At 39.1% G+C, this 26,066-nt stretch overlaps 1 protein-coding gene across 3 annotated transcripts in view; it reads right to left on the bottom strand.

The window, feature by feature from the left end:
- col11a1a (collagen, type XI, alpha 1a) overlaps nucleotides 1-26,066 on the bottom strand; it is a 69,300-nt gene that overhangs the window by 6,916 nt on the left and 36,318 nt on the right. For all 3 annotated transcript variants that reach the window (XM_085418344.1, XM_085418345.1, XM_085418346.1), the window contains 27 exons: nucleotides 25,829-25,873; nucleotides 25,599-25,652; nucleotides 25,405-25,449; nucleotides 23,147-23,200; nucleotides 22,497-22,550; nucleotides 19,450-19,503; nucleotides 18,903-19,010; nucleotides 16,714-16,803; nucleotides 15,572-15,625; nucleotides 14,341-14,448; nucleotides 14,135-14,242; nucleotides 13,134-13,187; nucleotides 12,926-12,979; nucleotides 12,728-12,835; nucleotides 10,917-10,970; nucleotides 10,779-10,832; nucleotides 10,550-10,603; nucleotides 10,039-10,092; nucleotides 8,141-8,248; nucleotides 7,696-7,749; nucleotides 7,493-7,546; nucleotides 6,444-6,497; nucleotides 3,993-4,046; nucleotides 2,463-2,570; nucleotides 2,086-2,139; nucleotides 1,561-1,614; nucleotides 710-817 (listed from right to left, as the gene is read on the bottom strand). In XM_085418344.1, the coding sequence (XP_085274470.1) occupies nucleotides 710-817; nucleotides 1,561-1,614; nucleotides 2,086-2,139; nucleotides 2,463-2,570; nucleotides 3,993-4,046; nucleotides 6,444-6,497; nucleotides 7,493-7,546; nucleotides 7,696-7,749; nucleotides 8,141-8,248; nucleotides 10,039-10,092; nucleotides 10,550-10,603; nucleotides 10,779-10,832; nucleotides 10,917-10,970; nucleotides 12,728-12,835; nucleotides 12,926-12,979; nucleotides 13,134-13,187; nucleotides 14,135-14,242; nucleotides 14,341-14,448; nucleotides 15,572-15,625; nucleotides 16,714-16,803; nucleotides 18,903-19,010; nucleotides 19,450-19,503; nucleotides 22,497-22,550; nucleotides 23,147-23,200; nucleotides 25,405-25,449; nucleotides 25,599-25,652; nucleotides 25,829-25,873 (1,854 nt within the window). The remainder of the gene's footprint in view (nucleotides 1-709; nucleotides 818-1,560; nucleotides 1,615-2,085; nucleotides 2,140-2,462; nucleotides 2,571-3,992; nucleotides 4,047-6,443; nucleotides 6,498-7,492; nucleotides 7,547-7,695; nucleotides 7,750-8,140; nucleotides 8,249-10,038; nucleotides 10,093-10,549; nucleotides 10,604-10,778; nucleotides 10,833-10,916; nucleotides 10,971-12,727; nucleotides 12,836-12,925; nucleotides 12,980-13,133; nucleotides 13,188-14,134; nucleotides 14,243-14,340; nucleotides 14,449-15,571; nucleotides 15,626-16,713; nucleotides 16,804-18,902; nucleotides 19,011-19,449; nucleotides 19,504-22,496; nucleotides 22,551-23,146; nucleotides 23,201-25,404; nucleotides 25,450-25,598; nucleotides 25,653-25,828; nucleotides 25,874-26,066) is intronic.

Below are 26,066 nucleotides of genomic sequence, written 5' to 3'. Positions count from 1 at the left end.
TAGCTTTGATAAAAGGAGGCAGTGCAGTATCACATGGATAGATAACCAGCACACCACCTTAAATCACTAAACGAAGGCAGGCTGAAGACTACAGCAGAATGTGTTACAAATGTAATATATTCAGTGATCCTGCAGTGTGTGTGTGTTTTTAATGCATGAAGGCTGTCATGTCCTCCTTTCAGTACTGCTTCTTATTTAAGTGGAAAAGACAGAATAAAAGCGGTCTGATTTTTAATGATGTGGCTCAGAATGAAAGCAGTTTTTCACATCACACAGTGTGATATTATAACAGCAGTGTCACACACACATAGGAACTGACCACGGTGTTAATGAGTCGTCAAAGAACATCTATACTAGTGTTGATGCTCATATACTTGAACTGCTCGTTTCCATGATGTTGATATTCTACATGCTAAAGCAGTGTCAACTAAAGAGTTTGGTTTAAACACCTCACAGCCATAATTATACAGTTTTCTCTACACATTTTAAGCAATTTGCATCAGTAATCCAATGAGACAAATGTTTTGGATACAGCAAGAGAAGAGATGTGCAGTGCATTGCAGAGCTCTAGTAAAAAGCTGTAGTCAAAAACAAGTGACTGTGGCAAGATCTGTGGCCACAGTAGAAGGGCAAATGGGCTAAAAATGGCAAGAGGTGCAGGGCAAGTGGCCTGTGGACCAGTGTGGGAATAGAGTCATCAATCACTTACACCGTCGCCCTTGCCACCAGGAGAACCTTGAGGCCCGGGCAAACCTCGGTCTCCCTTCTCTCCTTGCTCGCCAGGGGGTCCAATCAGACCAATCAAACCTGGGTGACCCTGCAGGATGAAAACAAATGTCACTTGTGAACTCTACCATAAAAAAATGTTCATATCTCCTGACAAAGGTGAAGTTATTTCTTTATCCGCAAAAATGAAATGCACGTGGGAGGCTGCAAAGGGTGAAGTTTCATTACAGTACAAATCCTCAGGGATTAAAACTGGAATGCTTTTCTTACAGCACACACCGAAGAACTTCTCTGAAAATCAAACATGAGCCAGGCCAATTCACAAGTACGTGATTACTGAGAAACTGGTGAGTTCTAACCGGGCCCGCTAAATTGACAACATGCAACACGGTGCCTAAATTGTGCACTTTTAAACTGCTCACTCCCAAGCCGACCCTGTCAGTGGGTGGGAGGCAATTTAGCTTAGCAATGTGTGCTGTCTGAATATCCTCTGCAGTTATATTTCATCAGCAAATTTGACAGTGTTTAGTTTAGACAGATTTACAGTGATACATCACATTCAACTGCATATTCAATCACTTTAAGGCATTTTTCCTTACAGAAAGTATGACAGAACTCATTTTGGTTCATTTTAATTTAAGGGTATAGTTGTCTTCTTAATTAAATCTGTTGCTTTTGATGATTTCCAAAAGGCATGGAAGCTGGGTAGAAGTTGTAGTCTTGACTCACTTCTGCCCCAGAGTTCCTCTCTCTAATTATAGGGTTATCTCCTATATCAAAAATGAGAAATGAAACCAGTCTGCAATCAGACGAAGAAGAAAGTGCTACGCTCACCTTTTCACCTTTAGAACCCGGGTCACCTTTCAGGCCAGGAAGACCGGGAGGACCCTGAAGAACAATAACTGAAGTTAAAAATCAATTTTCACAGAGACGAACAAAAAAAAAAAAAAGAGAAAAGAACTCATGACAGTACAAGCAAAACTGTAAAGTTACAAGACTTGATTTTTTTTAAATGAGGCAATAAAGAGAAAGAAAGAGAAGACAGTAAGAGAGAACTTGGAGTGTCAAAATGAGAGGGAACAAAATAAGTGACTCAAAAATCACACGTTTCACAGAGAGGGAAGCAAAGAAACAACACAAAAGATGAAAACACTTTCAATTGAGACATTATTTAAGGGGATAGGCTATGGTTTTGTTAAACAACCAAATCTGGAACAAGTCTAATGTGAGTTAACCTCTGCAAGTCTGGAAGCAAGACTGTTTCAAAAACACCCCCTTCCAACAGCACCAGATCTAGTTAGACAGATAAATGCCAAGGGTAGAAGGCAGGAGAGTGTAGGGGACGCTATGCATACTAACCATAGGACCTGGTGGGCCATCTTGTCCTGGGGAGCCGGGCATTCCTTGTTCACCCTGTGAAAAACCATTCAATTGTAGTGAGCATTATAGGCTGCTGTATTTTCTCTGGTCTGCCATTGATTTTCTGTGCCCAGCATGATGATTAATAGCCCAAACAGGGAAGAAAAGTGTGCTGGAATAAACAAGCGAAACTAAAGTATAAGCCAAATGGGAGTATTGATTAGTCCATGAAGTCTATCATCATGCCTTAGCCGTAGTTTTTTTTTTTTAGAAAAAACGTGTGTGCACTTTGAGTGTGAGTCTTAGTTTAAGCATGCGTATCTCTCTGGAGTATATCGTATGAACAGGAAGGCATCATTGCTGAAGCTTCAACTTACAACAGGGCCAGGGATTCCACGCAGACCCTCTGGACCAGGTTTTCCTGGAGGTCCCTGGGGGCCAACTGGTCCTGTTTTACCTGCTGGACCCTCCACACCTGACTCACCCTGTATGTGGACATACAAATGATCTAATGGTATAACTTAAGCAAAGTTTTGTACAGTTGAGCAAATGCAGGTTTTAAAGTAGCTAGTCCAAAGTGTTCAGTCATTGAAGAAATTTAGGAAATGTGTCCTGGAGCCTACAAGCAGTAAAACAAACAAATAAATCAACATGCACACGGTTTTTAGGAAAGCATAGCCTGCAAGCACTCACCACAGATTCAAAACCAGTGGTATATAGCTGGTTATTCATAAAAGTCTTAATGTGTAATAGCAGTGTGTAATATAATGGGATAGATTAAAAACTGTGTGTGGCGTTTGAGATCTGCAACACACACACACAACCTTATTAGCTTATTAAGTATTTTTCTGAAGTGACTCAGCACTACAGACTAATTTCAACTGCAGGCTGCTTTGAGTTTTAAATTATGCCGAGAAAGTATCTCGTCTTTAGACTGGGTAAATGGGGGCCAGTAAAAAATTCATATATAAATAAATGAATAAAATTAAAAAGATCCTGAGTTTTCAAAGTTATGTTGCTGCTGCTTTACACAGGGTTGAAAATTGGCCCAATAGATGGAAGTTACTCTGGCCATGTTTTAATAAAAAGCTCATGAGAACATAAAGTCCTCATGTTCTACAGCTGAATACTGACAAGCTGTAATCTGAAACACAGCATTATGCAAACAGAGCACATGGAAATAAACCATGTCTGAGCTGCAAGGCACTTACAGATTAAAGGCTTATTGCAAAGCTGTCAGAACAACTTTACTGAATTTATTATGACCACTGTGTATGACATATGCAATGTTTTCGATCAGGAATCAGATAGTTAAGGCCAAATCTCTGTTTTAAGAACACCGTAGAGTGTCATTCATTAACAGTGATTATCAAACATGTATGCAAAGTGTGCAACACTACTGGCATTAAAAAATATTATTTTCTTCAGGTTAACATCCACATCCTCCCTGTTATCCATAAACAGAGAGGCATCTTGTTGCAAGCAGCATCTGGTGTTAAATGATTTTGCCTATGCACAAAGCAGCAGAGTATGTGTGTACATTTAGACAATGATGAAACAAAGAAATTGGCTTACAACAAGTGCAAACTCAAGAGGAATTTCAGCGAGCACAAAAAAGAGAAATGCACGATAACTGAAGAATACCTGAGGGCTATACGTAAATAGCCTTGACTTCCTTTGTAGGCCTCGAAATTAAGCCACAGAACAATAGGAGAAACAAGTGAATCTTGGTTTTAATCAAATAGACTGTGTTCATAAATTTCCATCTAATCTGCGATGGAAATTAAATGACTTCAGCGCTTTTTTTGCGATTTTAATTCCACAATGTGGGCGCAGTGAGGGAGGAGGAAGTCCGAGGGACTTGCTGAGACGGCTCTACTTTGCAAAGGAAGAATTGATTTTCCTACCTTAGCGCCCTTCTCTCCTTGCCTGCCCTCTGCACCAGCAGCCCCCGGAGGTCCCTGAGGAGGATGATAGTACACTGCTTCAGCATTCCGACATAACATCAGCACAAGCCAACTGTACAAGAAGACTGCACAAACGCGTACAGGAAATGAACACCAGAGTTATTCACAGAAGTTGTTACTCTGTCTGTTGGCTCATTTTTTCAAGTTACATGCAACTCTGCATCATGCATATTTTGGTCTCAAAAGGGGAATCGCTGGAAATTTTTGTCAGTTGTCTTTCTAATTAAATTCTTGGTGGATATTTTCTTCAAACAGGGTGGATCTTTCTCTATCATCCAGTGTGAAGTACAACAGGTCTATTATGCAAAGATCTATCTGAATGACTCTTCTATGTCTGCCTTCAATAATTTGCAATCAGCCATGTTAAAAACAGAAAAAATCACATTTAAGAAACACAGGCGTCTTCGGTCAGAGCCAACAGTTGTTGGATCCTCTTATCTTTCTGGTCAGGCTCTTCGAGGCCCACAATGATTTCTTTCAACTCCACCCTCTTCAAATCCACTCTCCATCCAAATTCCACTCTGATCTGGCCGACTGCAGCCTGAGTGCTATTGACTGAGAGCCTATAATGTGAGCTTGCCTCCTGTCTTGGCGCTTTCATCTTCTCCTGATGTGCACCTCTTACTGGTGATGAAGAGGCAGGCTCTTGATCACCACAAAGAACCATTTCAGTTGTGGCACAATATACAGCAGCTAGAGTCAATAAGTAGGTTTATGTCAAGGTTTCTAAAGCACCTTGACATATGCCATGTGTTTAGGACAGAGATTATTAGTGTTCCAGTTAAAAAAAAAGAAAAAAGAAAGAAAAGCTGTGGCCTGTACCCAAATAAAAAGAATTAAAGCCAGACGGGGTTAATATGTTTTCCCACCTCTCTTTTTTCAGGGAGCATAGGTGAATAAATTTCCAGCATTAACGCATTATAAGAATAAATGAAGCTAAATTTGTGGACAGGCTCAACCGACTAATTAAGAATCACAGGCTGAAGCAGACAACGATTTAAGGACGGTTACAGATTTTTAAAAGGCCAAATGCAGAGAAATTACAAAAAAGTGTTAGGAGGAGTTATGTATGAGCGACCGGGCATGGACTACCAAGGATCTGCGTGGAGGGAAAAATGGCCCTTATCCTAACTATAATCCCTAGGACATTAAGGTGCAGCATATGCTGATACCATGCTAAAGACTCAGAATATAAATTTGACTGGAGACATTAGAAAAGCAATCAACCCTGGTTTATAAATGCACAACATGTTTTTTTATCCCATTGGACCGAAGCCCAGTGCTTTTCTTTGAAATGCAGTGAGGCACTCACGATTGTAACTTTTCATTCAAATTTGGGAGAATAGCTGCTCATTTTCATGTGGACTTTGAATTTCATGTGGGATTGAAAATATGTTAATGTTCAATCCTTGACCTGCACATTCTGTTCAGCAATTTATTTTCTTTGATATTTTTCACCGAAATCTCAGCCTCATGAAGTATATGAAGGACATCTGCTTTACTCACGTTGTCTTTTAGTGTGGCTATATGCTTTTTTTTTGTTTTTTACATTTTAAATCAGGCCTGCAACCTTGAGAAGATTCTCCCAACGTTGAAATCCTCTATTATGGCAGCCAAAACCGCAGTGGTGACAAATCTCAGCTGTCACACATACTTTGACTGGTTGCTGTGCACTGTCCTGGCCTTGACATCACTCAGCTCTTCTCTTTTAATAACATCCTAGCAATTTTTCCATGTCCATGTTTTTGTTTTGCTCTGCCTGTCAGTCTAGCACCCATGGATCAATAGTGTGTCAGACTCGCTATATCTCTCTCTCGCTTTTGCTCTTTCTGCCATATGGACCTAAATGAGTTTGGAACCCACAGATTCTCGCTTTTTTTCTCCTCTTACCAGCAATTTTTTCGGTAAGCCTTTCCAATTTCTTGCTATGAAAAAAAAAATTGATTCATGATTTTCACATCCTGACGTTCATCTCTCAGTAGGCTTTAAGGTGGCTTCTCTTCGCAGACAGCGTAACGCCTCGACCCCTTAAATCTCCCACTTTGTTGTCCCCATTCTACTTTTAATGAAAATGAGTCTCTCCGGGCTTTACTGCCAAAATTGAGCTGTCGAGGAGGAGTTGTCGCAAAGCGAGGAAGAACACTCGCCCGCTGGCTAAAGAGGCTTTGTACAGTGCCAACAGAAATCCCACCTCCTTTATCTATTTTAAAAACGACCTAATACACATCTCAAATGAGCATAATAAGTTAAGATGTTGTAGCTGATAAAAGCGTTAGTCAGCAATGACAACTGTAACAATGGGACCATCCGATTGGTCGATTATGGATTGTAGCTGGAACCATACCAGTGATGCAAACAGTTTGAAATGAGTTTTAACTGCCTCAGGCTTACTCTCTTGCCAGGTGGTCCAGGTGGGCCGGCTTCTCCTGATGGACCTGGAGGTCCCTAAAAGAAGCAAGCCAAAAAACAAAAGAAAACAGAGAAACGCTATTAACAGTTTGCATAAACAAGTAAATCTGTACTGATTATGATTTTTTATGAAAGCACAGCATTCGTCTTCTGTCTGCCAGAAGGATAATAACACAGAGGCCGAATACACATTTTGGGAATGCTAAACCCCTCCATAGTCTGTAAGAGTTACACCCAGACCCAAAGTTGGATGGTGCACAGCACTGCTTGAAATAATACACACTGTGTTCCCTGAGATACTTTCATCCAATTATCTCTGAGTTAATTGCAGACAATCAGAGTGTTTTTTTTTTAAACATTCAAACTGGTAAATATTCACAGTGTTAATCAGCTCATTTTTGGGATGACTGCACAGTGACATATAAATACAAAAGTCATTGTGTGTAGATCTGATTTCAAAGAAGGGGAAGCCATCATATGAAGTTCACATTATGTATTAATATACCTTCTAAATCAACATATTTCACTGCAGCATTCAAAGATGCAAACCGGCTTCATAAACAAACAAACAAAAAAAACAGAATATGTAACATCGGTCGAGTTTTTCTCTGGCAATGATAAAGGCTTATTTACATCCATAAATATTCAGAGTTGTCATTCGTTGCACTTTACACAGGGCCAGCACATTAATACGTGGATTTTATTTCTAATTATACTTAATGAATCTACAAAGCAGATAAGTCCATTTACCCTACACCCATACCTATGAGGTAACTAGCATGAATTAAAATGCTGCAGTGTAAATTATTTACTCACTAAATATAATTAGAGCATTTAGTGGCAAACTTGTGGTGGAGTACTAAAGTCTAATATAAAACTAAAAAATTAATAAAAGCACTTTGACAGAGAAACTGACTATTAAGCTGATGTCCTCATATGATGTGCTTGCACCAAGTGTACCAAATGTTATACGTGATATAAGGTCATGCAGTCATTTCTTCATTCCAAATTATAAAAAAGTGTCAACTTACCGGTTGGCCAGCCTCTCCATCCTCTCCTTTCTCTCCTGGTTCGCCATCAGTGCCCTGCAAAAAAGACATTAGAGATTAGTCTGACACTGGAATATCCATTAGGACCATACTCTTTAATTCTTGCATTAAACATGATCCACCTGGAACAGAGTTATACGTACTCTGTACTCTATATAGGGCTAACATAAGGGTTTCATACTTACAGCTACACCTGGCTCTCCAGGAGGGCCAGGGTCTCCAGGGAATCCAACAGGACCCTTTGGAAGAAAGAAATAAGATGATGAGATGCATCCGTGTTTAAAAAAAAGACATAATTTTCCTGGCTTCAAGCATTAAGGACATGGTTAGTAATTTCGACAGTGATTTAGACTTGGTGTACTTGGTTACAGCCTCTGAAGGAAATATGATGGACTTAATGATAATGTTGCAAATCTTTGAGAAAAGGCTTCACTGCATCCCATTTCTATGCAGGCATAAAATATAATCTCCATCAATAAAAAGGCTTTTTAGCTCATGAATATGTTCTAGGCTAAAATTGCCTGCCTTATGGCTGCAAGAGATATTTCCTTTGGAGCAGTAAATTTAAGCTTGTCTGAGTCAATCCTAAAAAACTCTTATAGAGATATTGAGAGTATGTGCCAGACGTACAGGGTTGCCCTTGGGGCCATCATCTCCAGGGGGTCCTTTGGCACCAGCAGGTCCAGCAGCTCCAGATGGGCCAGCTTCTCCTTTCTCTCCCCTCTCACCTTTAGGTCCCTGTAGTGATGGGGGGCAAGGGAGGGCATTCATTACATCAATTCCACAAGAGGGAGCATTTTTTTCTTCCAAGGCTGACACTGAACAGGATGGGGTGATAAAAACAGACAAGCAGTCAGAGGCTGCTGAGAGACACTGGATCCAAAGATCATCCCAGTGTTGGTAACAGAGCACAGCAACCCTGGATGGTCAAAAACACTGATGTGAAATGAGGTGCAACATATATATTTTTAAAAGCCTTATTTAAATTATATAGATAAATAAAATATATTTTAAAACCTCCCTGATGAAAAAATATGCTGGTTATGATTTTCAAGTTTTCAAACCGTGTCTATTATTTGCAAGTCCAGCTGTTAAGTGTTGTAAAGGATTAAAGCTGATTTGGTGAGAAATCAGGAGAAGATTTGGATACATGCGAAAAAATCTTTTATTCTGAAAATTCTGACTTTAAAGTAATTTGATTGTAACTTTAATGGAATCTGGTCAGTATATAGTCAGTTTATACAAAGATCCTTACTGATCAATAATTTGAGTAAATAAATCTTTACTTTTACACATTTCAGGCTATTTTTACTTTTTGCTTCATGTTTATGTGGGTGAAAAATCAAGTCTTTGAGCGTACGAGTTGGTAATTAATGTCCTTGGTTTCTGCAACATTTCTTAAAGTAAGATGATTCACAGTTCAGTTAAGACGTGGAAACAAGCAAAGAAACAGAAAACTAGAAACTCATGTAGTCCACTACTGTTTCATTTCTTAATATTTGTATTATAAATTAATTTATTGTGTCTGAATCTGATGTACAGCATGTAAAGGTTCATGCGTGTAAGCAAATAGGATGACAGCTAGATTTAGATTTATTTTATACTAACTAAACTATACGGTACCAACACTATTGCTTATGATAGGAATGTAAACTTCACCCTAACTCTGAAACTGTCACACCAGCAATTCAAAGAGGAACTAATAGAGGGCATACAGACACCTATAATCACACTTTTTTTACAACTTTTCAATCTGCTGTTGTACCTCAATAATGATAAATTAAGAGCTAAAAAGCAAACACTGATGGGTGTTTTTCTTCGACAACAGCAAGGTCAAGTGTATGACTGCAGTACGTTAATGAGTTTAAAGCTTTTAGAAGTAACTCCAAACAAGTATGGCACTGAAGAGCACTTCCGATTTCTTGTGCAACAGCCCCAATGTAACTATCAAGGAGGACAAATCACAACTTAAGCTGCATTAACACGGATGTCTGATGTTTTAAAGGCAACTTGCTTCAGGGTTGCTGCAATCATTGTTCATAAGGTCAGAAGCAGTGTGCAGATCCTCCTGCTAATTAGGCTGCATCTTAAGAGGAATAGACTCAGCTTGGCGGGTTATGTGGATCCAGGGTGCAAAGCAGAAGAGTCATGCTGAGATGACTCTTCTTCTGTTAAATGTGAGGAACAATTACTATCATGGTGATGAATACACAGTGTCACTTACAAAAAACAAACAAAAACACCTCCTCATTAGGTTGGAGTTAGTGGTAAATATACCAAAAGTTAGTGAGTCTTGTTTTTTTTCCTTGTCACCATTCAATTGCAATGGTGTGCACAAAGTGAGTTTATCCATTTTAAAGACGGGCCCTTCAATCATGCTACAGTGCTAGAATCTACAGTAAAATACTGAATGTATGTCGATAAGCATGGTCCAGTGTGTAAACATCTAACATGTAACACAGTGACACAAATATACATTAGCAACACATATTTAGCTTGACAGAAAACAAAAACAAGAGCTTACTTACCTTAGTTCCAGACTCTCCAGGTGGTCCTGGGTTTCCAGCCTCACCTTGCTCACCCTGTGGTTAGACAAATGTCAATGTCAAAACAAATAAATCTTCAATATCACACTTTTTTTTTTTCCAAATTCAGATATGATATCTGAAATTGAGCCATAACTACGTAAGTCATACATGAGAATAAGTATTATTGTCAGAATAAATAATGATATTACTAACAGTTAACTCTATTAAGTCTATAACTGTAGCTGACTAATAATGTGCTACTATATTCAAAGTATTCGTAGTCCTAGTCCTGGAAGTGCTATAATTTATTTTTATTTTTTAAAAACGACATTGTGTCCAAGCTCTAAGTCATAAAAAACATACTGAAATGAACACACGGTGTTAAAAAACAAGAAGGTGACTGGGTTGTCTGAAGTTGGCTGGAAGGTGTAACAGACTCTAATTCAGTCTCAGTGCCTAACATCCTTCAGTGCAGGCACAAAACACTGGGGTGCCAAGTTTTGATTCTTACCTTCTCACCTACAGATCCCATGGGGCCCACACCACCTGGAGGACCTTGTGGACCCTGCAGCAGGACATAAGAAAGAGATAAATCATCATCAATCACTACAGGGAAGGACAAGTAATGATATAAAGGCCTCACAATGTAAGTTGATAGAAGTAAAAAAAAAAGTCACAGTCTAGTATGCATATGAGTATAGTTGTACTTAGTACAGTTGTTAACAACTATTTGTACGTACATCAGCTCCACTAGGACCCTGAGGACCTCTGGGACCAGGTGGACCAGGGGGGCCCTGCAGGAAAGAGTCAGAGAGTGTTACAGTGTATTTAACAGACTTTTATAAGTACTAACAAATATCGAGTGGTTTCTCTCTTACCATAGGTCCAACATCGCCGTTCTCACCCTTTTCCCCAGGAGGTCCTGGAAGCCCCTGTGGACAAATAAAATGAATAAATGATCATGTTATTAGAAAAGAAAACAATCATTTTACTAGAGTTGTTAACTGTAGTCACAACGGCTGATACTACTGATGCAGTGATGCTGTAAAATATTAAATGTATCTGTGAGCCAAATGTGCACAAATGAATTACTTGAATTCATGTTTCACCTGCTGTCCGTGTTCAATTAAACATCCAGTGAGTATGATCAGTAAGGTCAAGGAAAACTGCTGCCCTGAAAGGTTGAATTTGTTAGACTCTATGTTACGTACTTGTTGCCTGAGCAAAACGGGGGGGGGGGGTTAAGCTCCCTTATGAATTCTTCGGTGAAGGTGTCATGTTTTTATTCTACAATTCTTCCTGCAGCTCTGCAGACATGTAAGAGAGCACTAATCTATTATTTCTTTCTCCCTTTTGCAGTCAGTAACTTGTACATCCTTATTCCAAGGTGCAGGCATAAATCCTGCTCACTAATTCTTGTAAAATAAGCTGCGTGGTCCAGACCTCACATGTGTTTTTGATCTGTGACATTTCTACCAGTAATTGCCACGATATCACTGCTGAAGGTTGCTTTGCTTCTGTGTGATTTAGGAGTTGATCGTGAGTGAGTGGTGTAGGTTTGCTGGGGGAGATCGAAGAATTTATTTCTCCCCACATTACACTGAGGACACACAATGAAAACAAAGACCCTGTGCTGACTGTTTTGAGCTTGTGCATGCATGCGTCTCAGCATGTGTGTGCTTGCTGGGTGCTGAAAAAACGGTGTGTGGATGCATGCTAATGTCTCCTGTGCTGAGTAATATAATCTGTGTAAAGGTCCCGTCTAGTCTAAGATCATTAGCAGTGCTACTCATTATGTAGAATAGTAAATGTGCTCAATGAGGCCAGGCTATTGGAGTGGGTTAGTCCATGCAATTAATGGAATCGTGATGGGAAGTGAATTACTCCCAATTAAAAGTCCATTGAATAAAATCCTGCAGAGACAGGATAGCACCTCGGATTGATAAATAGCAGTCTATGTAATTTGATCAAGACAATGACCCCAATCTCTGCAGTAAATGCCCAACACGTCTAGCTTAAGAAGTTGATTACTAATAAACAGATAATTACAAAGAAATGAGGTCTATCTATGGGAAAGGTCCTACCTCGTTAGAATATTATCATAGTTCAGGAAAACATCATTAAAGTTTATGTGTATCTTTTTGTGTCAAAGTGTTGGGTTTTTAAAATGCACCCAATAACTTTAGTCTGGCCTCAAGTATTTCCTTGGATGAATAACCCTCACCAATGAATACATAGAAAAGAAAAGTACGCCACTGATAATAATCTATTTTGCAATACACGCACTGGCAGGCCTCGTTGGTTTTTGTGAATTCTTTGCGGGGGCTGAGACTGGCACTGCACAGAGAAGCCAGGCCGTGATGAAAAAAGGATTTTGCCGTTGAATGGAGGTGAGAGGTGCAATCGTTGCAGGTCAAAGCAAGTTTACTGGACGTGACATTCCAGATCCAATTAAAGTGCTTAAGCAATAGTGTAAATATGAATTTGTTTGTGTCTACCATTTTTCCACCGTAGCTTGTAACCTGAAGGTCACAGTGTAGTTAAAAAAGGTAAATGAGTGTTTCTGACTATAACGTGTGACATCATTAGACACACTATTGCAGGCAGACAGAATGGAAAAAAATAACGTGAATATTATCCTGTGTGACAGCTATATATTACAATTTGTATTCATAGTTATGGCACAAACCTGCAGACCAATAGGACCAGGAGGTCCAGGGAAACCTCTGGAGCCCTCATCTCCCTTCTGTCCGAACATGCCCTGTTGTCCTCTGGGACCAGGCTCTCCATCACCTCCCTTATTAACAACAAACAAAAGCAAAGATTTGAACAGCACTGCTGTGACCTCCTGCTCAGGTTTAACTTCTCATTCTTTGTCAGTACTTACAGCAGGACCAGGAGCGCCTACAGGACCTTGGAGACCGGCTGGACCAGGAGGACCCTGAAACATACAGTGAAAATAATGCCACCAAAATGCACATCCCCACAGAGTCAAAGACAAATCCAAGCACCCACGAATCACTTCCTGAGTAGAAGTCTAACGGGCTATTTTTTATTTTGAAGAAGGATGGATATAAATGTTCTGTATCACCTACCTGTTCTCCCTTGTCAGCTTTGCTTCCTTTCTGACCTGGTTCTCCAACTTCTCCCTGGTAAAGAAACAAACACACAGTCAGTTTTTGAGATAATGAAAAATGACTTGACTAATAAACAAAACATGTCCCAAACCCAACAATAAACAACAACAATAATAGTTATCAGCTAGTGCTGATATTCTTCTTCTCTGCATATTTGCAAATTCAAGCCCAAACACCAAATGTAGGATTTAAGACTTCTAAATGAGCACAATACTACATTCTGTTATTGCAAAATCATTGAAAACCTCAGCTTAACAGAAATATACATTATCTATAACTGTAATGGTGAGAGGGTATACCGACACAGTCTGCACAAATGCACTCCTGGGACTAATTTTTAGACCTGAAACTAACTATGTCAACCTTTCTGAGGGCCATAAAGGTATGCATATGTATAATATTTGTTCTCGATATTAAGGTGGAATATCAGAAAATGGTTAGGTTAGGCTGAATATTGTTTTCATTCCCAGTTTCAATTAAAGATAAATTACAGCATTTAATACACGGTGACAAGTTTCATTCTTAATCTAATTTTGTGTAATGGAAGAATGAGGTTCAAGAAGAAAATAAGTGCTTCCTGTCAAGGTGCAATTAGGTACTTTATTTCCCGAGAGTTCACGCTATGTATATACAAGTACAGAAATGTATTTTGTCAGTCAAAGTTAATGCACTGCAAATCTCTGCATGAGCATTTGTTTGGCAGCTTTTATAGAATGTCTGATAGTAACCCTAAAGGCCATAATAATTTCAAGAAATGAATGATGCAACAGCATCTCCTGCAATTGTGCTTTCTGTTACATCTGTTTATGAAGATGGATAAGCAACAGTTAGAAAAAGAGGAATATATTTTTGTTGCAGATTAATATGGGAAAATGATTGATTTACCCACATGCCCCACTTAGGGAACACAAGCAGCTGTAACAGGATGAAATTGGTGGTGCTGAATGTAGGTAACTGACCTTGTCACCATCCTCACCAGGTGGGCCCTGGGGTCCAGCAGGTCCAGGCAGACCTACAGGACCCTGGACACCATCACGACCAGCTGGACCTTGAGGCCCCTTCTCACCCTATAAGAAGACAGAAATGTCTTTTAATTATATTCTGAAAATTGGTAACCAAAGAAAGGACAAGAAGAATGAAGCTTTAGGAGCAAAGTAACACTTACAGGTGCTCCCTTCTCCCCAGCGGGACCTGGGGGACCCTGAGGGCCAGGTCTACCAGATGGGCCAATTGGACCTCCTGGGCCAGCAGCACCTCTCTCACCAGGAGAACCCTGTAAGCATGAGCACAATACGGACAATATTAATGAAAAACAAGGGCAGAAGGATTTTTTAAAGATTTCAGTTTTGTTGGCCTGGTTGCACTGAACAAACACCGAGGACATTAGGAAGATGGCAAACAAAGACCCCACTGTGTCTTTCTGTTAATAATATATCAATAGATACACAGCTACACACAAAACCCTCTTTTTAAAATGGAAAGTGTGAAAACATTAGCAGAAACATGCAGTATCAGGTGGCTTTCAAGTTCTAAAAGAGAGCAAAGCTCATTGAAAGTAGTCAGCATTATCTCCTGTCAGGGAGCCGATGTCTTAGTGGTTCTCCAAGCCCTGAGCAACTCTCACCTGCAGCTGCATTACAAAATGAAGCAGACTTCTGTTGCATATATATTATACTACTCAGTGTTCAGCTCAATCCATAAAACATGATTATGAATGACACTCAGCACTTTTTGTTTTATATTATTGATGCAGTGAACCAACCTGCATACAAACTAATTTTGGTTACAGAAACACAAGATAAAAACTCTGAGTATAAAAGCCAAACAGATCATTTAGACTCTGTTTTTATTGAACAAATGCTTTATGTAGAGACAGGGATGCATCTTCTTTTTTTAAATGATAAATTCATACAAACGACTGGTAGTTTTGGCTTACTGAGGCTGTTCTAGGCAAGGCAAGGCAAGTTTATTTGTATAGCACAATTCAACAACAAGGTGATTCAAAGTGCTTTACAGAGACATTAGAAACAAGAACAAATAAAAAGCATGATTTAAAATTGATTAAAACTACACTAATCAAACTTAAAACACTACAACGTTCAACATAACAATAACCCTAAACATGTAAATAAATAATAAAAACTTAAATCTGGTTTATATTCTATTTAGCCAGTACTGTGTTGCGCAAGTGTCATGATGACACAACAAACAAATATCTGAATTAAAGTAGTATTTGAATATTCAAGTCTTAATAATACTTCAAATGTATAGTGTGGAACTATCTAGAATAACTATCTAGAAGAATCTAAGATGATAATATAAATGGCATGCAAACCAACACAATCCAGAGAGCATAAAAACAGTTATCTTTACATAGCTCTCAGTACTGTACTTACAACAGGACCAGGTGGACCCTGGGGACCCTCTCCTCCCTTCAGACCAGCAGGGCCCTGAGGTGAAGATGGAACAAGAGACATAAATACCTTCACACAGCTGTTGAACTTTGTGTTTTAATTGCATTTAACCAAGCCAATCTCCACTACAGCTGAGCGCTGAGATTTTCATCCTAGTAAACACAAATCAAAGGCCAAAGCTATAGATTGCTAGTGTATTGTAAATCTAATATCTGTAATACATATCTCAGTCACAATATACAACACTTCAAAAAACACATTTCATCTATAATTGTGTTGTTGTGAATACTGCAGGGAAAGTGTAGTGGGATTCTTTTGCAGATAGATGGCTGCTTAAAGTTGCAAGCGATTGTATGGGTGCATACAATTTTCTCCATCTTGTTCTGCATATGCAAGCTTGTAAATTCAGTTTTGCTCATGCAGGGGTGTGCATAATAGGCTAGACGCATGTGTGCTGTTTTATATATTTGTCAGTTCCCATCATGTGCATGTGCAGCTCCCCAGTGGGCCACAAAAGAACACATAGCAGTATGGGTAATGAGTTTTTGCTGGCTCTGGCTGTTTGCTGGAGTAAATTACAATGGCAGAAAACAATCAGTGGTGCTGCTGTCCTGCAGAGCCCGACTGACCTTGAGGATGGAGGAAGCACAACACTTCCTCTCCCTGCAGTATATCCATTCCCAGATAACCCAGTCTAATTGCCAACATTTCTCACTTAATAATTTATTAGGTAAATAATGCATATAGAAACAGCACATAACTTTGCCCTCCCCACAAGAAAAAATGTTTGAGTTAAACTTTTACAAATGAATCCCTAATCAACAATTCCCAATTCTGTAATACAGGCCCAAGATCCATTGCGGCTGTTAAAACAGCGCCGTCGGTGGCAGCAGAGCAATGCCGAGGCACGCCTGTTCATTTGTAAAATGTCGCTTTGGATTTCCTCTGCATCGGATTGATCACTTGGTGTGAATTCCGGGGCCGGAGTCGGTAATGAAGTGACTTGCTCTAGATAGATGCTGGTTCATTTATTATGTAGCTATGTTCTGTCACTTTCTACTAGCAAACACGTGTAAAGGAAAACTGATGATGATGAATAGATGCAGGTGAAATGGAGCACTTACCGGGGCACCGGGTAAACCTCTCTCTCCAGGGAAGCCACGAAGACCAGGGGGACCGTCTTTACCAGGGGATCCCTGTGGCCCAGGATCACCCTACACAAGCAATAACATGTGTTTAATTGGACTTACTATAATTCAAAATGTTGCATTAATTTTTGAGTATAACTACAAATGTGTCATTTGAAACTTTCCTGTACCATACTAATTCTTTACATTAAGACTGTTATAAAAGATGAATCATCTGTCACCATTCACAAAGATTAATTCAGGCACTGTTGCTGAATAACAAAAGCTCACTTTCCATAGAAAAGTATTGAATAGCTTCACTCTTCGTATAGTCTCAGTCTGAAAAGGTCTTCATTCTTTACTGCAGGAGTATGTCCTTGTAATAAAAAAGACTTACAACTACTGTTTTGGTATGTTTGATATATATAGAGAGATTTTTACACAAAACGACATCATCTACATAACAACTGCTAACGTAACTTTACTGCATAGGAACTGATGATGTTAGTATGGGTTTGGAGATGCAACACATGTGAAAAAAAAACCAAAGGATTTTTAGTTGCACTACAAAGAAAACCTTGAAATTGAGAAACTTATGAAATGACCAAGTCACTTAATGATTCTCATCCCACTGGTGGAATATGCATTGCAGCCATTTATGTATTTAAAAAAGGACTATACTGCAGTGCTGGCTGCTGAGTAGCAGGAGGCAGAGAGAGAGAGAGGGAGAGATACATAGTACTGGGAAAATGAGCAAATATGTGTACTAATGCCTCTGAACTCCCCGGCAGGGACAGGAGTGAACCTGTTTCAAAACTGACAGCCATCATGAGCTATTAGATGCAATTAGTTTTACAGACACATGTTTCCTGTGGATTCATTAGTACTGTCATTACACAGTCAATAAATAACTCTTAATACCAATGTAGTATTGCTTTTGCATCATCAGGCACAATATGAAACATAAAGACTTCAGTCAGATTTTAAAAAGAAAATCAAAAATCAAGAGTGCTCCACTCCAGCAGCCAGTTTCTTGCTGCAATGAAGCAAAACAAAAACCCAAAAAACAGAGAAAAAAACACAAAGTTCACATCCTTCTGTCTTATGTTAGGCAAGGGTTGCACAAACTCAACCCTTCCCTAACATAAGACATCTCCTTCAGAAGTTCTTTTGTGTTCTGCCTACAAGAAAAAAAAACTTTGTACTGCATCCTCACTGAGTACAGATTTTTATTCTGGTTTGTTTGTTTTTCTTTTTCTTTTATATGGTGCAATTCTAAAACAAGGACATTTGACTTCAGAAAAAGTAACTTCTGGCTTCGTCTTCTCTTCTTTAGTGCTGGCAGGCTGACTTTATCTGCAAACAGGGAGGCAGAGAAGAGTAGGCTTGAGAGGTATAAGAGGATTTGGGCTCTGCTGCCAAGGTCTCTTCAAAGTGTCCCTGGCATACTGATGCGCAGGTCTGAACGGAGTAGACCTGACTGGCACAGTGTTTGGAGTTAGCCGACAGACTTGATTAAACTGTCTGCTTGGGGAAGACAGGAAGAAAATGAAAGAAGAACACATGAGGATTTGAGGGTTGTGGGGGTTGAGGAGCAGGATATGCTGAGTGGCCCTAGGAATCAGGGGGTTGGTTAGGAGCAGCCCATACTTCTACAAAATGCCTGCTGTCTGCTCCTAATGGGAACTCACTTCTCGAGCAGGGAGGCCCAGTGAGAGAACGTAGCCAGACACTGCTCAAATCTCATCCTCTGTATCTTCAGCAGTCACTTCCTTCAATTTTGCACTGTCTAGCATAGAGAGCAATGGTGATAGTCGGGTGATTGCTGCGAAACACATCCCACACTGTTATCAAAGGAATATGTAATCTATCAAGCATTGTATGCCCCCCAAAAGTATAAGTGTTTATGAGGACAGCTGGCTCAGTCTGCAAAATCAAATCATGTAGTACAATGTGTAGGTTTAATTTGCAGCCCGTTTATACCCTCTTGAACTTCCTATCAATGTCATGAGCATCCTCTTCTTCAGTTTACAAGAAAAGCCAAGGCCACTTTTCTTGTTTGTTTTTGAGTGTTTTCAGAAGGTTAGTGTGTAAAAGTGTTAGCTGCTAGAAAAGCATAGTTTGCTATTATACTATATCTAAAATAAATTGGAAAAGTAAAATTAAAGGGAATCCAATATGCATACCTTGGCTCCCTCTTTGCCAGCAGCACCTGGAAGACCCTGCTCTCCAGGTGGGCCAGGAGGTCCAGGGTGGCCTCTCTCACCGACGGGACCAGTTTCTCCTGTGGGTCCCTAAGATGTTATCACGCATTTGGATTTACAGGTCAACGTATGAAAATGATCACAAATCAGTAAGTTACATTTAGAAAATAAGTAATGAAAGGTTGAATTTCACAGCTGTTTTTTAACTTTTCTATTTTCGTAACCTTCTTTAAAATGTGCCATATAAATAAAGCTTATCAGTTTTCACTTATAATTTACGCCAGTACAGTAGAGCTCAAAGCCAGTAGGTGTCCAAGATCCAACTGAGTAAATGATGACCTATCTACTGTATATGAGCAATTATGTGTTTTCTTTTAATTGCCCACAGTACTTCTTGTTGGAATAAAATTGTAAAATAGAAGAATTTGATCCACAGCACTGCGAATACAGCACTTACTTTATATCACCTTCTGCTTTGCTGTTTGTTTAGTAATATATGTATTTGCCTCTTCTGTATATCTCCTCTTACCTGGGGCCCAACAACACCTCCTGGTCCTGGAGGACCGGTCTTTCCTTGGAAACCCTGAAAAAAGAAAAGAGAGAGAGTATGAAACCTTATTTATACAAGTTACAGCAGCATTGGAGACATAAATCGTATCTATTCAAGCCCATGTGCAGCAATTACTGTGATATTATTTATGATGATGAGCAGGGATTTACTATATGTTTGGGTCTGACGTTTCCTTGATTCTGGAACAAGAGTTTTTCAGCTTCTATCTACAGTCAAGGATATATTGTTTTGCAATACAGTGCAGGGTAGTAAATAACTAGAGTTATATGTACAGTTGTTTAATATGTTGTATATCTTAATGTCTATGTGGACATTAAGTCTGTGCAATAAGCTTTACAGCTTTTTTTGCTTGCAGTCCAAAGTAGACATGAAAAGGAAGGGTCACACAACATACGCCTCTTCTTTAAACCAAACCAGGCAATAAAGACACTCAGACAATAAAGTGGGGTACCTGTACTTGGATGCTGTAATTAAGATTTGAAAATAACACAACAACAGACAACAGATTTGACATGACATTTTCATTTGTTTGCTATGAGAGTGATGGATTTCTACATGAGGAATAAAAATGTGCAAAATTATGAACATTTTGGCTTCTAAGTCCTGTCCTTCTTCTTACACTGGGCTTTGGTCGCTAACAGAACACGTCACTCTTAGACTGCAGGCTAACTCGTGGTTCATAGTGTATATAAAAGCCTTCAACTTTCATGCCCCTCTTCTGTGGAACCAGCTCCTAGTCTGGACTTAGGAGACAGCCACACCCTGCACTTTTAAGATTAGGCTTCAAACTTTCCCTTTTCGATTTTGCATATAGTTACCCTTAAACATCCCTTAGTTATATACGCTGCATTTAATCATTAGTTATTATTAATCTCTGGCTCTCTTCCACAGTGTATCTATTGTCCTGTCTTCCTCCCCTCACCCCTACTGGTCAGAGCAGATAGCTGCCCCTCCCTGAGCCTGATTCCGATAAAGGTTTCTTTCTGTTAAAAGGGACCTCCTATGGTCCCTTGAGCAAGCACCAACTCATCTGATTGTTGGGGTTTTTCTTGAATTTAATTTGAAATCTTTAATAAAATACTGACTTTATGTCATTGAGGTGACATAAAACTCCTGTCATGTTGTGTATCAATGTGTAACTAGCCAACTTCAAAGCCAGCAGTATAATAGTGTAGCTGCTCTACTACTACTGCATACAGCGTTAAGTGTACAAGTCACCATTAAGTTATATGTTCTCTGGGAGAATACAGACCAGTTAGTTGTAGTTAACTTTTAAGTTTACATTCACAGCATATGGCTGATTTGCATTGAAGTACTCCCTGTGGATACGTTTAAGCACATTTAAACAGCAAAACAGGACGTGCCAAAAAAGATCCAAGTTCAGAATTCCCGAGCATTGAATCCGACAGTGCAGTACAAATCCGATGAACTTCTGTCTTCAGGGAGAGGAACAATCCAATCCACATTGACCAGAGTCCAAGTGCACTCCAGTATATTCCTGAAATACTAATTAAACAGTTTTCTTAAAACACACTATTAAGTGTACTGATACAAGCAGATAAAGAATGGTATCTTCTACCTGTATCACAGCTGTAATAAGGCTACACACTTGTAGACAGTGAACAGTGTACAGCTTAATTAAGCTTCCTGAGAGTTACTGAGAAGCAAACAAGTACAACCCCAGGATCAGCACAAGAGGAGCGTTAGATGAAATCAGCTTTTTCTATTGGATCCCTCATTCTCTGGCCTTTTCTATAACCTGTACACACTGAGGTATTACAATCGCAGCACATTTGATTTGCAACTTATTATCCTATAACTAAACAAAGTTTCAAATGCAAACTTCTTACAAAGTCAGTACTGAAAGACTTTTGACTCCAGGCCTATTGATCACTATGTGCTGTGATTTATGATGATGTATTTTTTAAAGGAAGCCCTCAAGCCAGGCTGCTGCAGCATCGGCTTAGAGACACCGGCTCAAATCTTTATTTGCACTTACTTAAATGTAACTTGCATTTCTGATGATGTGCATCTATGAGCATCTTTATTGTTGTTTGGAGCCCACTCATCAGCACATAAACACCTTAATGAAGACTACTATTGGGGCCTGAATTACAGAAAAGGCAGGGAAGCACTTGTGTGTGTTGTATTATATTATCTAAGGGAAAGAGGCAGATGGAAAAGGAAGCTTTGATAAAGGCAAAGTCAAGCTTTTAGTAGAATCATTGTCCTCCGAGCCTCGTCAAACCATGGTGCACTGATGCATACCAAGCGCAGAGGAATCGAAAAGCGGGGGATTCTAACTTCATTTGATCGAATCTTACTCCGCTTTGTTTTTTTATTGTTGTTATCTATGTGCCAATTCAGCCATTTTTCATTTAGCTCATGCACATTTTGGAACAATAAACAAACAATACAAATAAAAAAGCAACAAACTGTTTTATCCTGCTGCAACAAATATTATGCTGGCTTAGTTATCTGTAAGGTGTTATTGTTAGACAGTAGGCAGTGATACACAAGTAAACCTTAGTGGAACTAAACAGTCAAGGCTTAGCATCTATTCATTGGATATTTGCAAATATGCCAAAGTAACAATAAGATAGAAACTCCATCAGAAGTGGATGGCTACACAGCCCACAGTCTGAGCCCTGTGGATTTACCTCGACGGTGTCTGTGTGTATTCTGTCTGTGTGAATAAAGACCAGCTGAGCAGCAGACTCAGGCAGTATTCACAAGGGCTTTCTCTTTTAGAGTTTGCTTTACGAAATGGGTCTGCACCTCTGGCATCCCACTGAGATGTTGTGCCAACGATTTCATCGTTATCTACTGCATATGAAAGCACTATACATATGCTTATGTATAATAATATAATAATAAGTCTTGTTTTGAAGTAGTTTAAATGTAGAAAGCTAAAAAAAAGCCAATATGTATAATTCTTAGATCATGCTGGGTTTAAGTTCAACGTGAGGTCTGTAACGTTCATACAAGATATTGCAATTACTCACTGTTTCTCCGCGCTGGCCAGGGTGTCCGGGCAGCCCATCCTTGCCAGGTGGTCCCTGTCAGGTAGAAAACAAGACATACATTCACCAGTTTTTTCATTCAAAGTTTTTTTTCTAAGCAACAAGTTTTATTACTACAATTTTGTGCAAATGGTTTGTGGGCAGTGTAAACATAATATTGAGAAAGGAAAAACCCTTGAATATCTCGAAGTAGTTGAATGGCATGAAAATAGGCTCAGGGCTAGAGTTTTTTGTTTATTTTTGTGTGAAATAAACATCGTTACGGGCTGAGACGTGAGAGCCAGCTATGAATGTAACCGGACTCAATAGGTGGAAATTACCACTTGTCTCCTGCCTTGACTGGGTAGTGAGAAAATGAGCTCTGCTTCAATAACAGTTAGAGTAATGACCTCTGAACAGAATTAGGGATATTGCTATGTATTACTACACCCTATGAATTCTTCAAATTGAATCAATTGTGACTTCTAATGTTTGAAAACAGGCTATTTTGCTATTGCAACACCGAGGAAGGGTAAATAAAGTAAGAGATTAGACACAGAGCCTTGCAAAACCACAAAGCCTCAGTGTAGATGCTTTTTTAGTCTGAGAGGCCAAGTGGCTTTCTTCTGTTCCAAGGATGGAGAAATACTTACAGGGGGGCCTTTTGGTCCAGGGAAACCTACTGGTCCCTGTGGTCCTTGAGGTCCCTGCAATCAACACACGGTCAAATTAAGGTTATGACATTATGCAAAAAGGCAAAACAAAACCTAAAAGTGAAAAAGTGTCAGGCTCTGGGATTGCTTATGGCTAATTTCGAAACAAGGTTGGAGAAGTGGAGCTTTTCGAATTGAAAAACTAGCCTCACCCTGAGGTGAGTAACTGTGCCTCAGGTCATAAATGATATGATGTGACTACTGGTAAGACTCGCCTCACTTTCTAACCACACAGAAAAGTAGTGAGAGTAAAAGTGTATCTGGAGTTTTTCTTTGCAATGATTTATTTGTCCAGCTAACCTTAAAATTTCAGTAGCATGGATATTTTTTTGAAATCCAATATTATATTGTTATAAAGATAACTTCAAAAAAAGTCCCTATCTGATCTGACTAAATCAAGCAGACAACATCACAGGGAGGATTATAATCATGGCAATAATAATAAGCCAAAAATACCTTTTGAATTCTCCAAGTTCATCAACATAAACATTAACTCCAAATAAACTTTGTTGTATCCTAATATATTACTTTTCATTGTTGTAGAAAAGACCAGGGGGACCTCAGCTTATATAATTAATGAGGGGTTGAAACCAGCTGAAAGCTAAACTGCATGTTAAAAAAATCAGGGTAATGACTAAAAGCTGTTATACAAATAGTATCTTAATTACTTAAGGGGGGAAAAGTGTCTTGGCCACCCACAATGTTACAAATAGAGACATTCATATTGTGGGGTTGTGTATCCGAGTCTGTAGAGTCAAATATGCTAAAGAAGGATTTCAGTTACTTTACATTATTGAGGTAACAAGTGTTTTATTTAAGGAGATTAAACATAAATCGATGAAACATCTAATACAAGTTTAATGTTCTGCAGTCTAATAAAAGCTTCAAAGCTGACTCCATCATTTAAGGTTATCTTTTAATCATCCTTATTCATCAGATTCAAATTTATTTCACCTCACTTGTCCATGTTCATAGGAGTTTAACAAAAGAGGATGTTCATACTGTTACAGAGTTCATGACACTACATCTCAGATAGCTTAAATATCAAAGAACTGTTGACAGCAGTCCATTAATATCTGCTTCAATCACTGTGCCATTACTGTATTAGATCAGTAAAAAAGAAAACTTTAAGTCTGTGAAAGCATATCTATGATAAACATTTACCTTTGAGACTGAAAAAACGATTTTATGACTGATTAATGATGAAATCCCTGTACCTAGCCGAGGACAAGTAGGAGCAACATGTGCCATTATTTCATTTCTGTTGTTACCAACTTTCAACTTTCAGGAAAGAGGCTCAGTTTTCCCGATCAACTAAAATTCATCACACTGTGTCAGTACAAATAGTGCTGGTAGGTAAATGCTAATGGAAACAGAGCATTTGCTGCAGGTGCTTAACAGCCTTCCTTCTTTCAGGCCTTCACTAAATCAAGCCAATGTTTCTCATTTCTTTGATACACAACAAAATCAAATTCCACTAAAACGGCACTAGAAACCTAACAAAATCTAATGAAAGTTATTAAATAAGGTGTCACTGCTGGGAATCTCTTTTTGTGCAGCAACTGCACACTGTTTCCTTTCCTTTGTTTTGCTGAGTAAGCCACCCAGCACTAAACATCTAGTTTTGAAGCGCTTTCTTTCCTTTCTTTCCTCCTTTCCTTTCGGAGTGTCAGTTTGAAATGCAGCAAAGGAGCAATTTACTTTATTGCAATGCTGGGAGCCAAGTGATAGGGTGAAAAAACACAAAACAAAAATGCTGCTGTCTGTAGGAACAGTGATATAGCATTAAGGCAAAATCCCAGCTGACAACAACGTATAGAACAGAAGTCTTATTATAATATTATATGATGCCTGAATTACCCCTCATTAAAAATGAAACAAACGATTTATCGATTGATTAACTAATTTCTTAATTATTATTTATCCTCCTGTTGAACTAGAAAAGTAAAAGTAAGGCACAGCCATCATTTTAGTAGATGCTAGAGATCTACTGGGAAGAAAAAAAGCATATAGGTTAGCATCTTTTCTTACTATTTATCTTTAATGCTTAGAATCTAGTTTGATGAGATAGACCTAATACCAACAATTACAAGTATATTTCTAATGCAAGGACAACAAAAACAAACTGGTATGGACCTAAACCTTGTGTGCTTTTAAAATGCATAACAGCTACTGCAGGCTCAGTGTGTTGGACTTACTCTCTCACCAGGTGGGCCAGGAGGACCGTCGTTGCCTGCTGTGCCCTTCAGCACACAAAAACAAATCATCATCAGCTCAAATTAAAAAAAAAAAAAAGCAGCTCTATTTAATTATGTGACAAAGTAGCAATTTAATTGAAAAGTCTTGACTCTTTGTGAGTAGTGTTTTGTTGTAACGGCTATAGCATCAGGACCTTGGGTCCAGGTTTTCCTGTTGGACCTCTGGCTCCTCGAGCGCCCCTGGGACCCTAAAGAGAGAGAGAGACAAAGTCATGTTAAGCACACGACTTTATGGCAACAACAGTCTAGTTCAACAGCTATAATATATGCACATAATTTGACTGGAAGAATAATTTAAACGATTCAACAATGTTTACACTAATAGCCCATTAATCACAAAAAATATGGCGTGAACAGGACCTACCGTCGGACCTCTTTGTCCTCGCGGACCAGATTTGCCAGCAGTGCCCTGTTAGGTAACAAAAAAATTAAAAAAGGCTTAAGCACAGATTCTGCTCGTCTGTCCTCATCCAGCATTAATCCACTTAACATATGAAACCCCATTAACATGTGTTCCACACAAAGCATCTCTTCTACATCGAGCAACAACCAGAGAACAGTGTGTTCCCTGTTCAAGCAGGGAACACACTGTAGTGACTCAT

Source organism: Rhamphochromis longiceps, linkage group LG9 (assembly GCF_057381845.1).
Source record: "Rhamphochromis longiceps isolate RC_006_pf linkage group LG9, R_longiceps_female_GT1.1, whole genome shotgun sequence".
Classification (NCBI taxonomy): domain Eukaryota; kingdom Metazoa; phylum Chordata; class Actinopteri; order Cichliformes; family Cichlidae; genus Rhamphochromis; species Rhamphochromis longiceps.
Note: the sequence above shows the minus strand (reverse complement) of the source record. Positions and strands in the feature narration are given on the sequence as shown.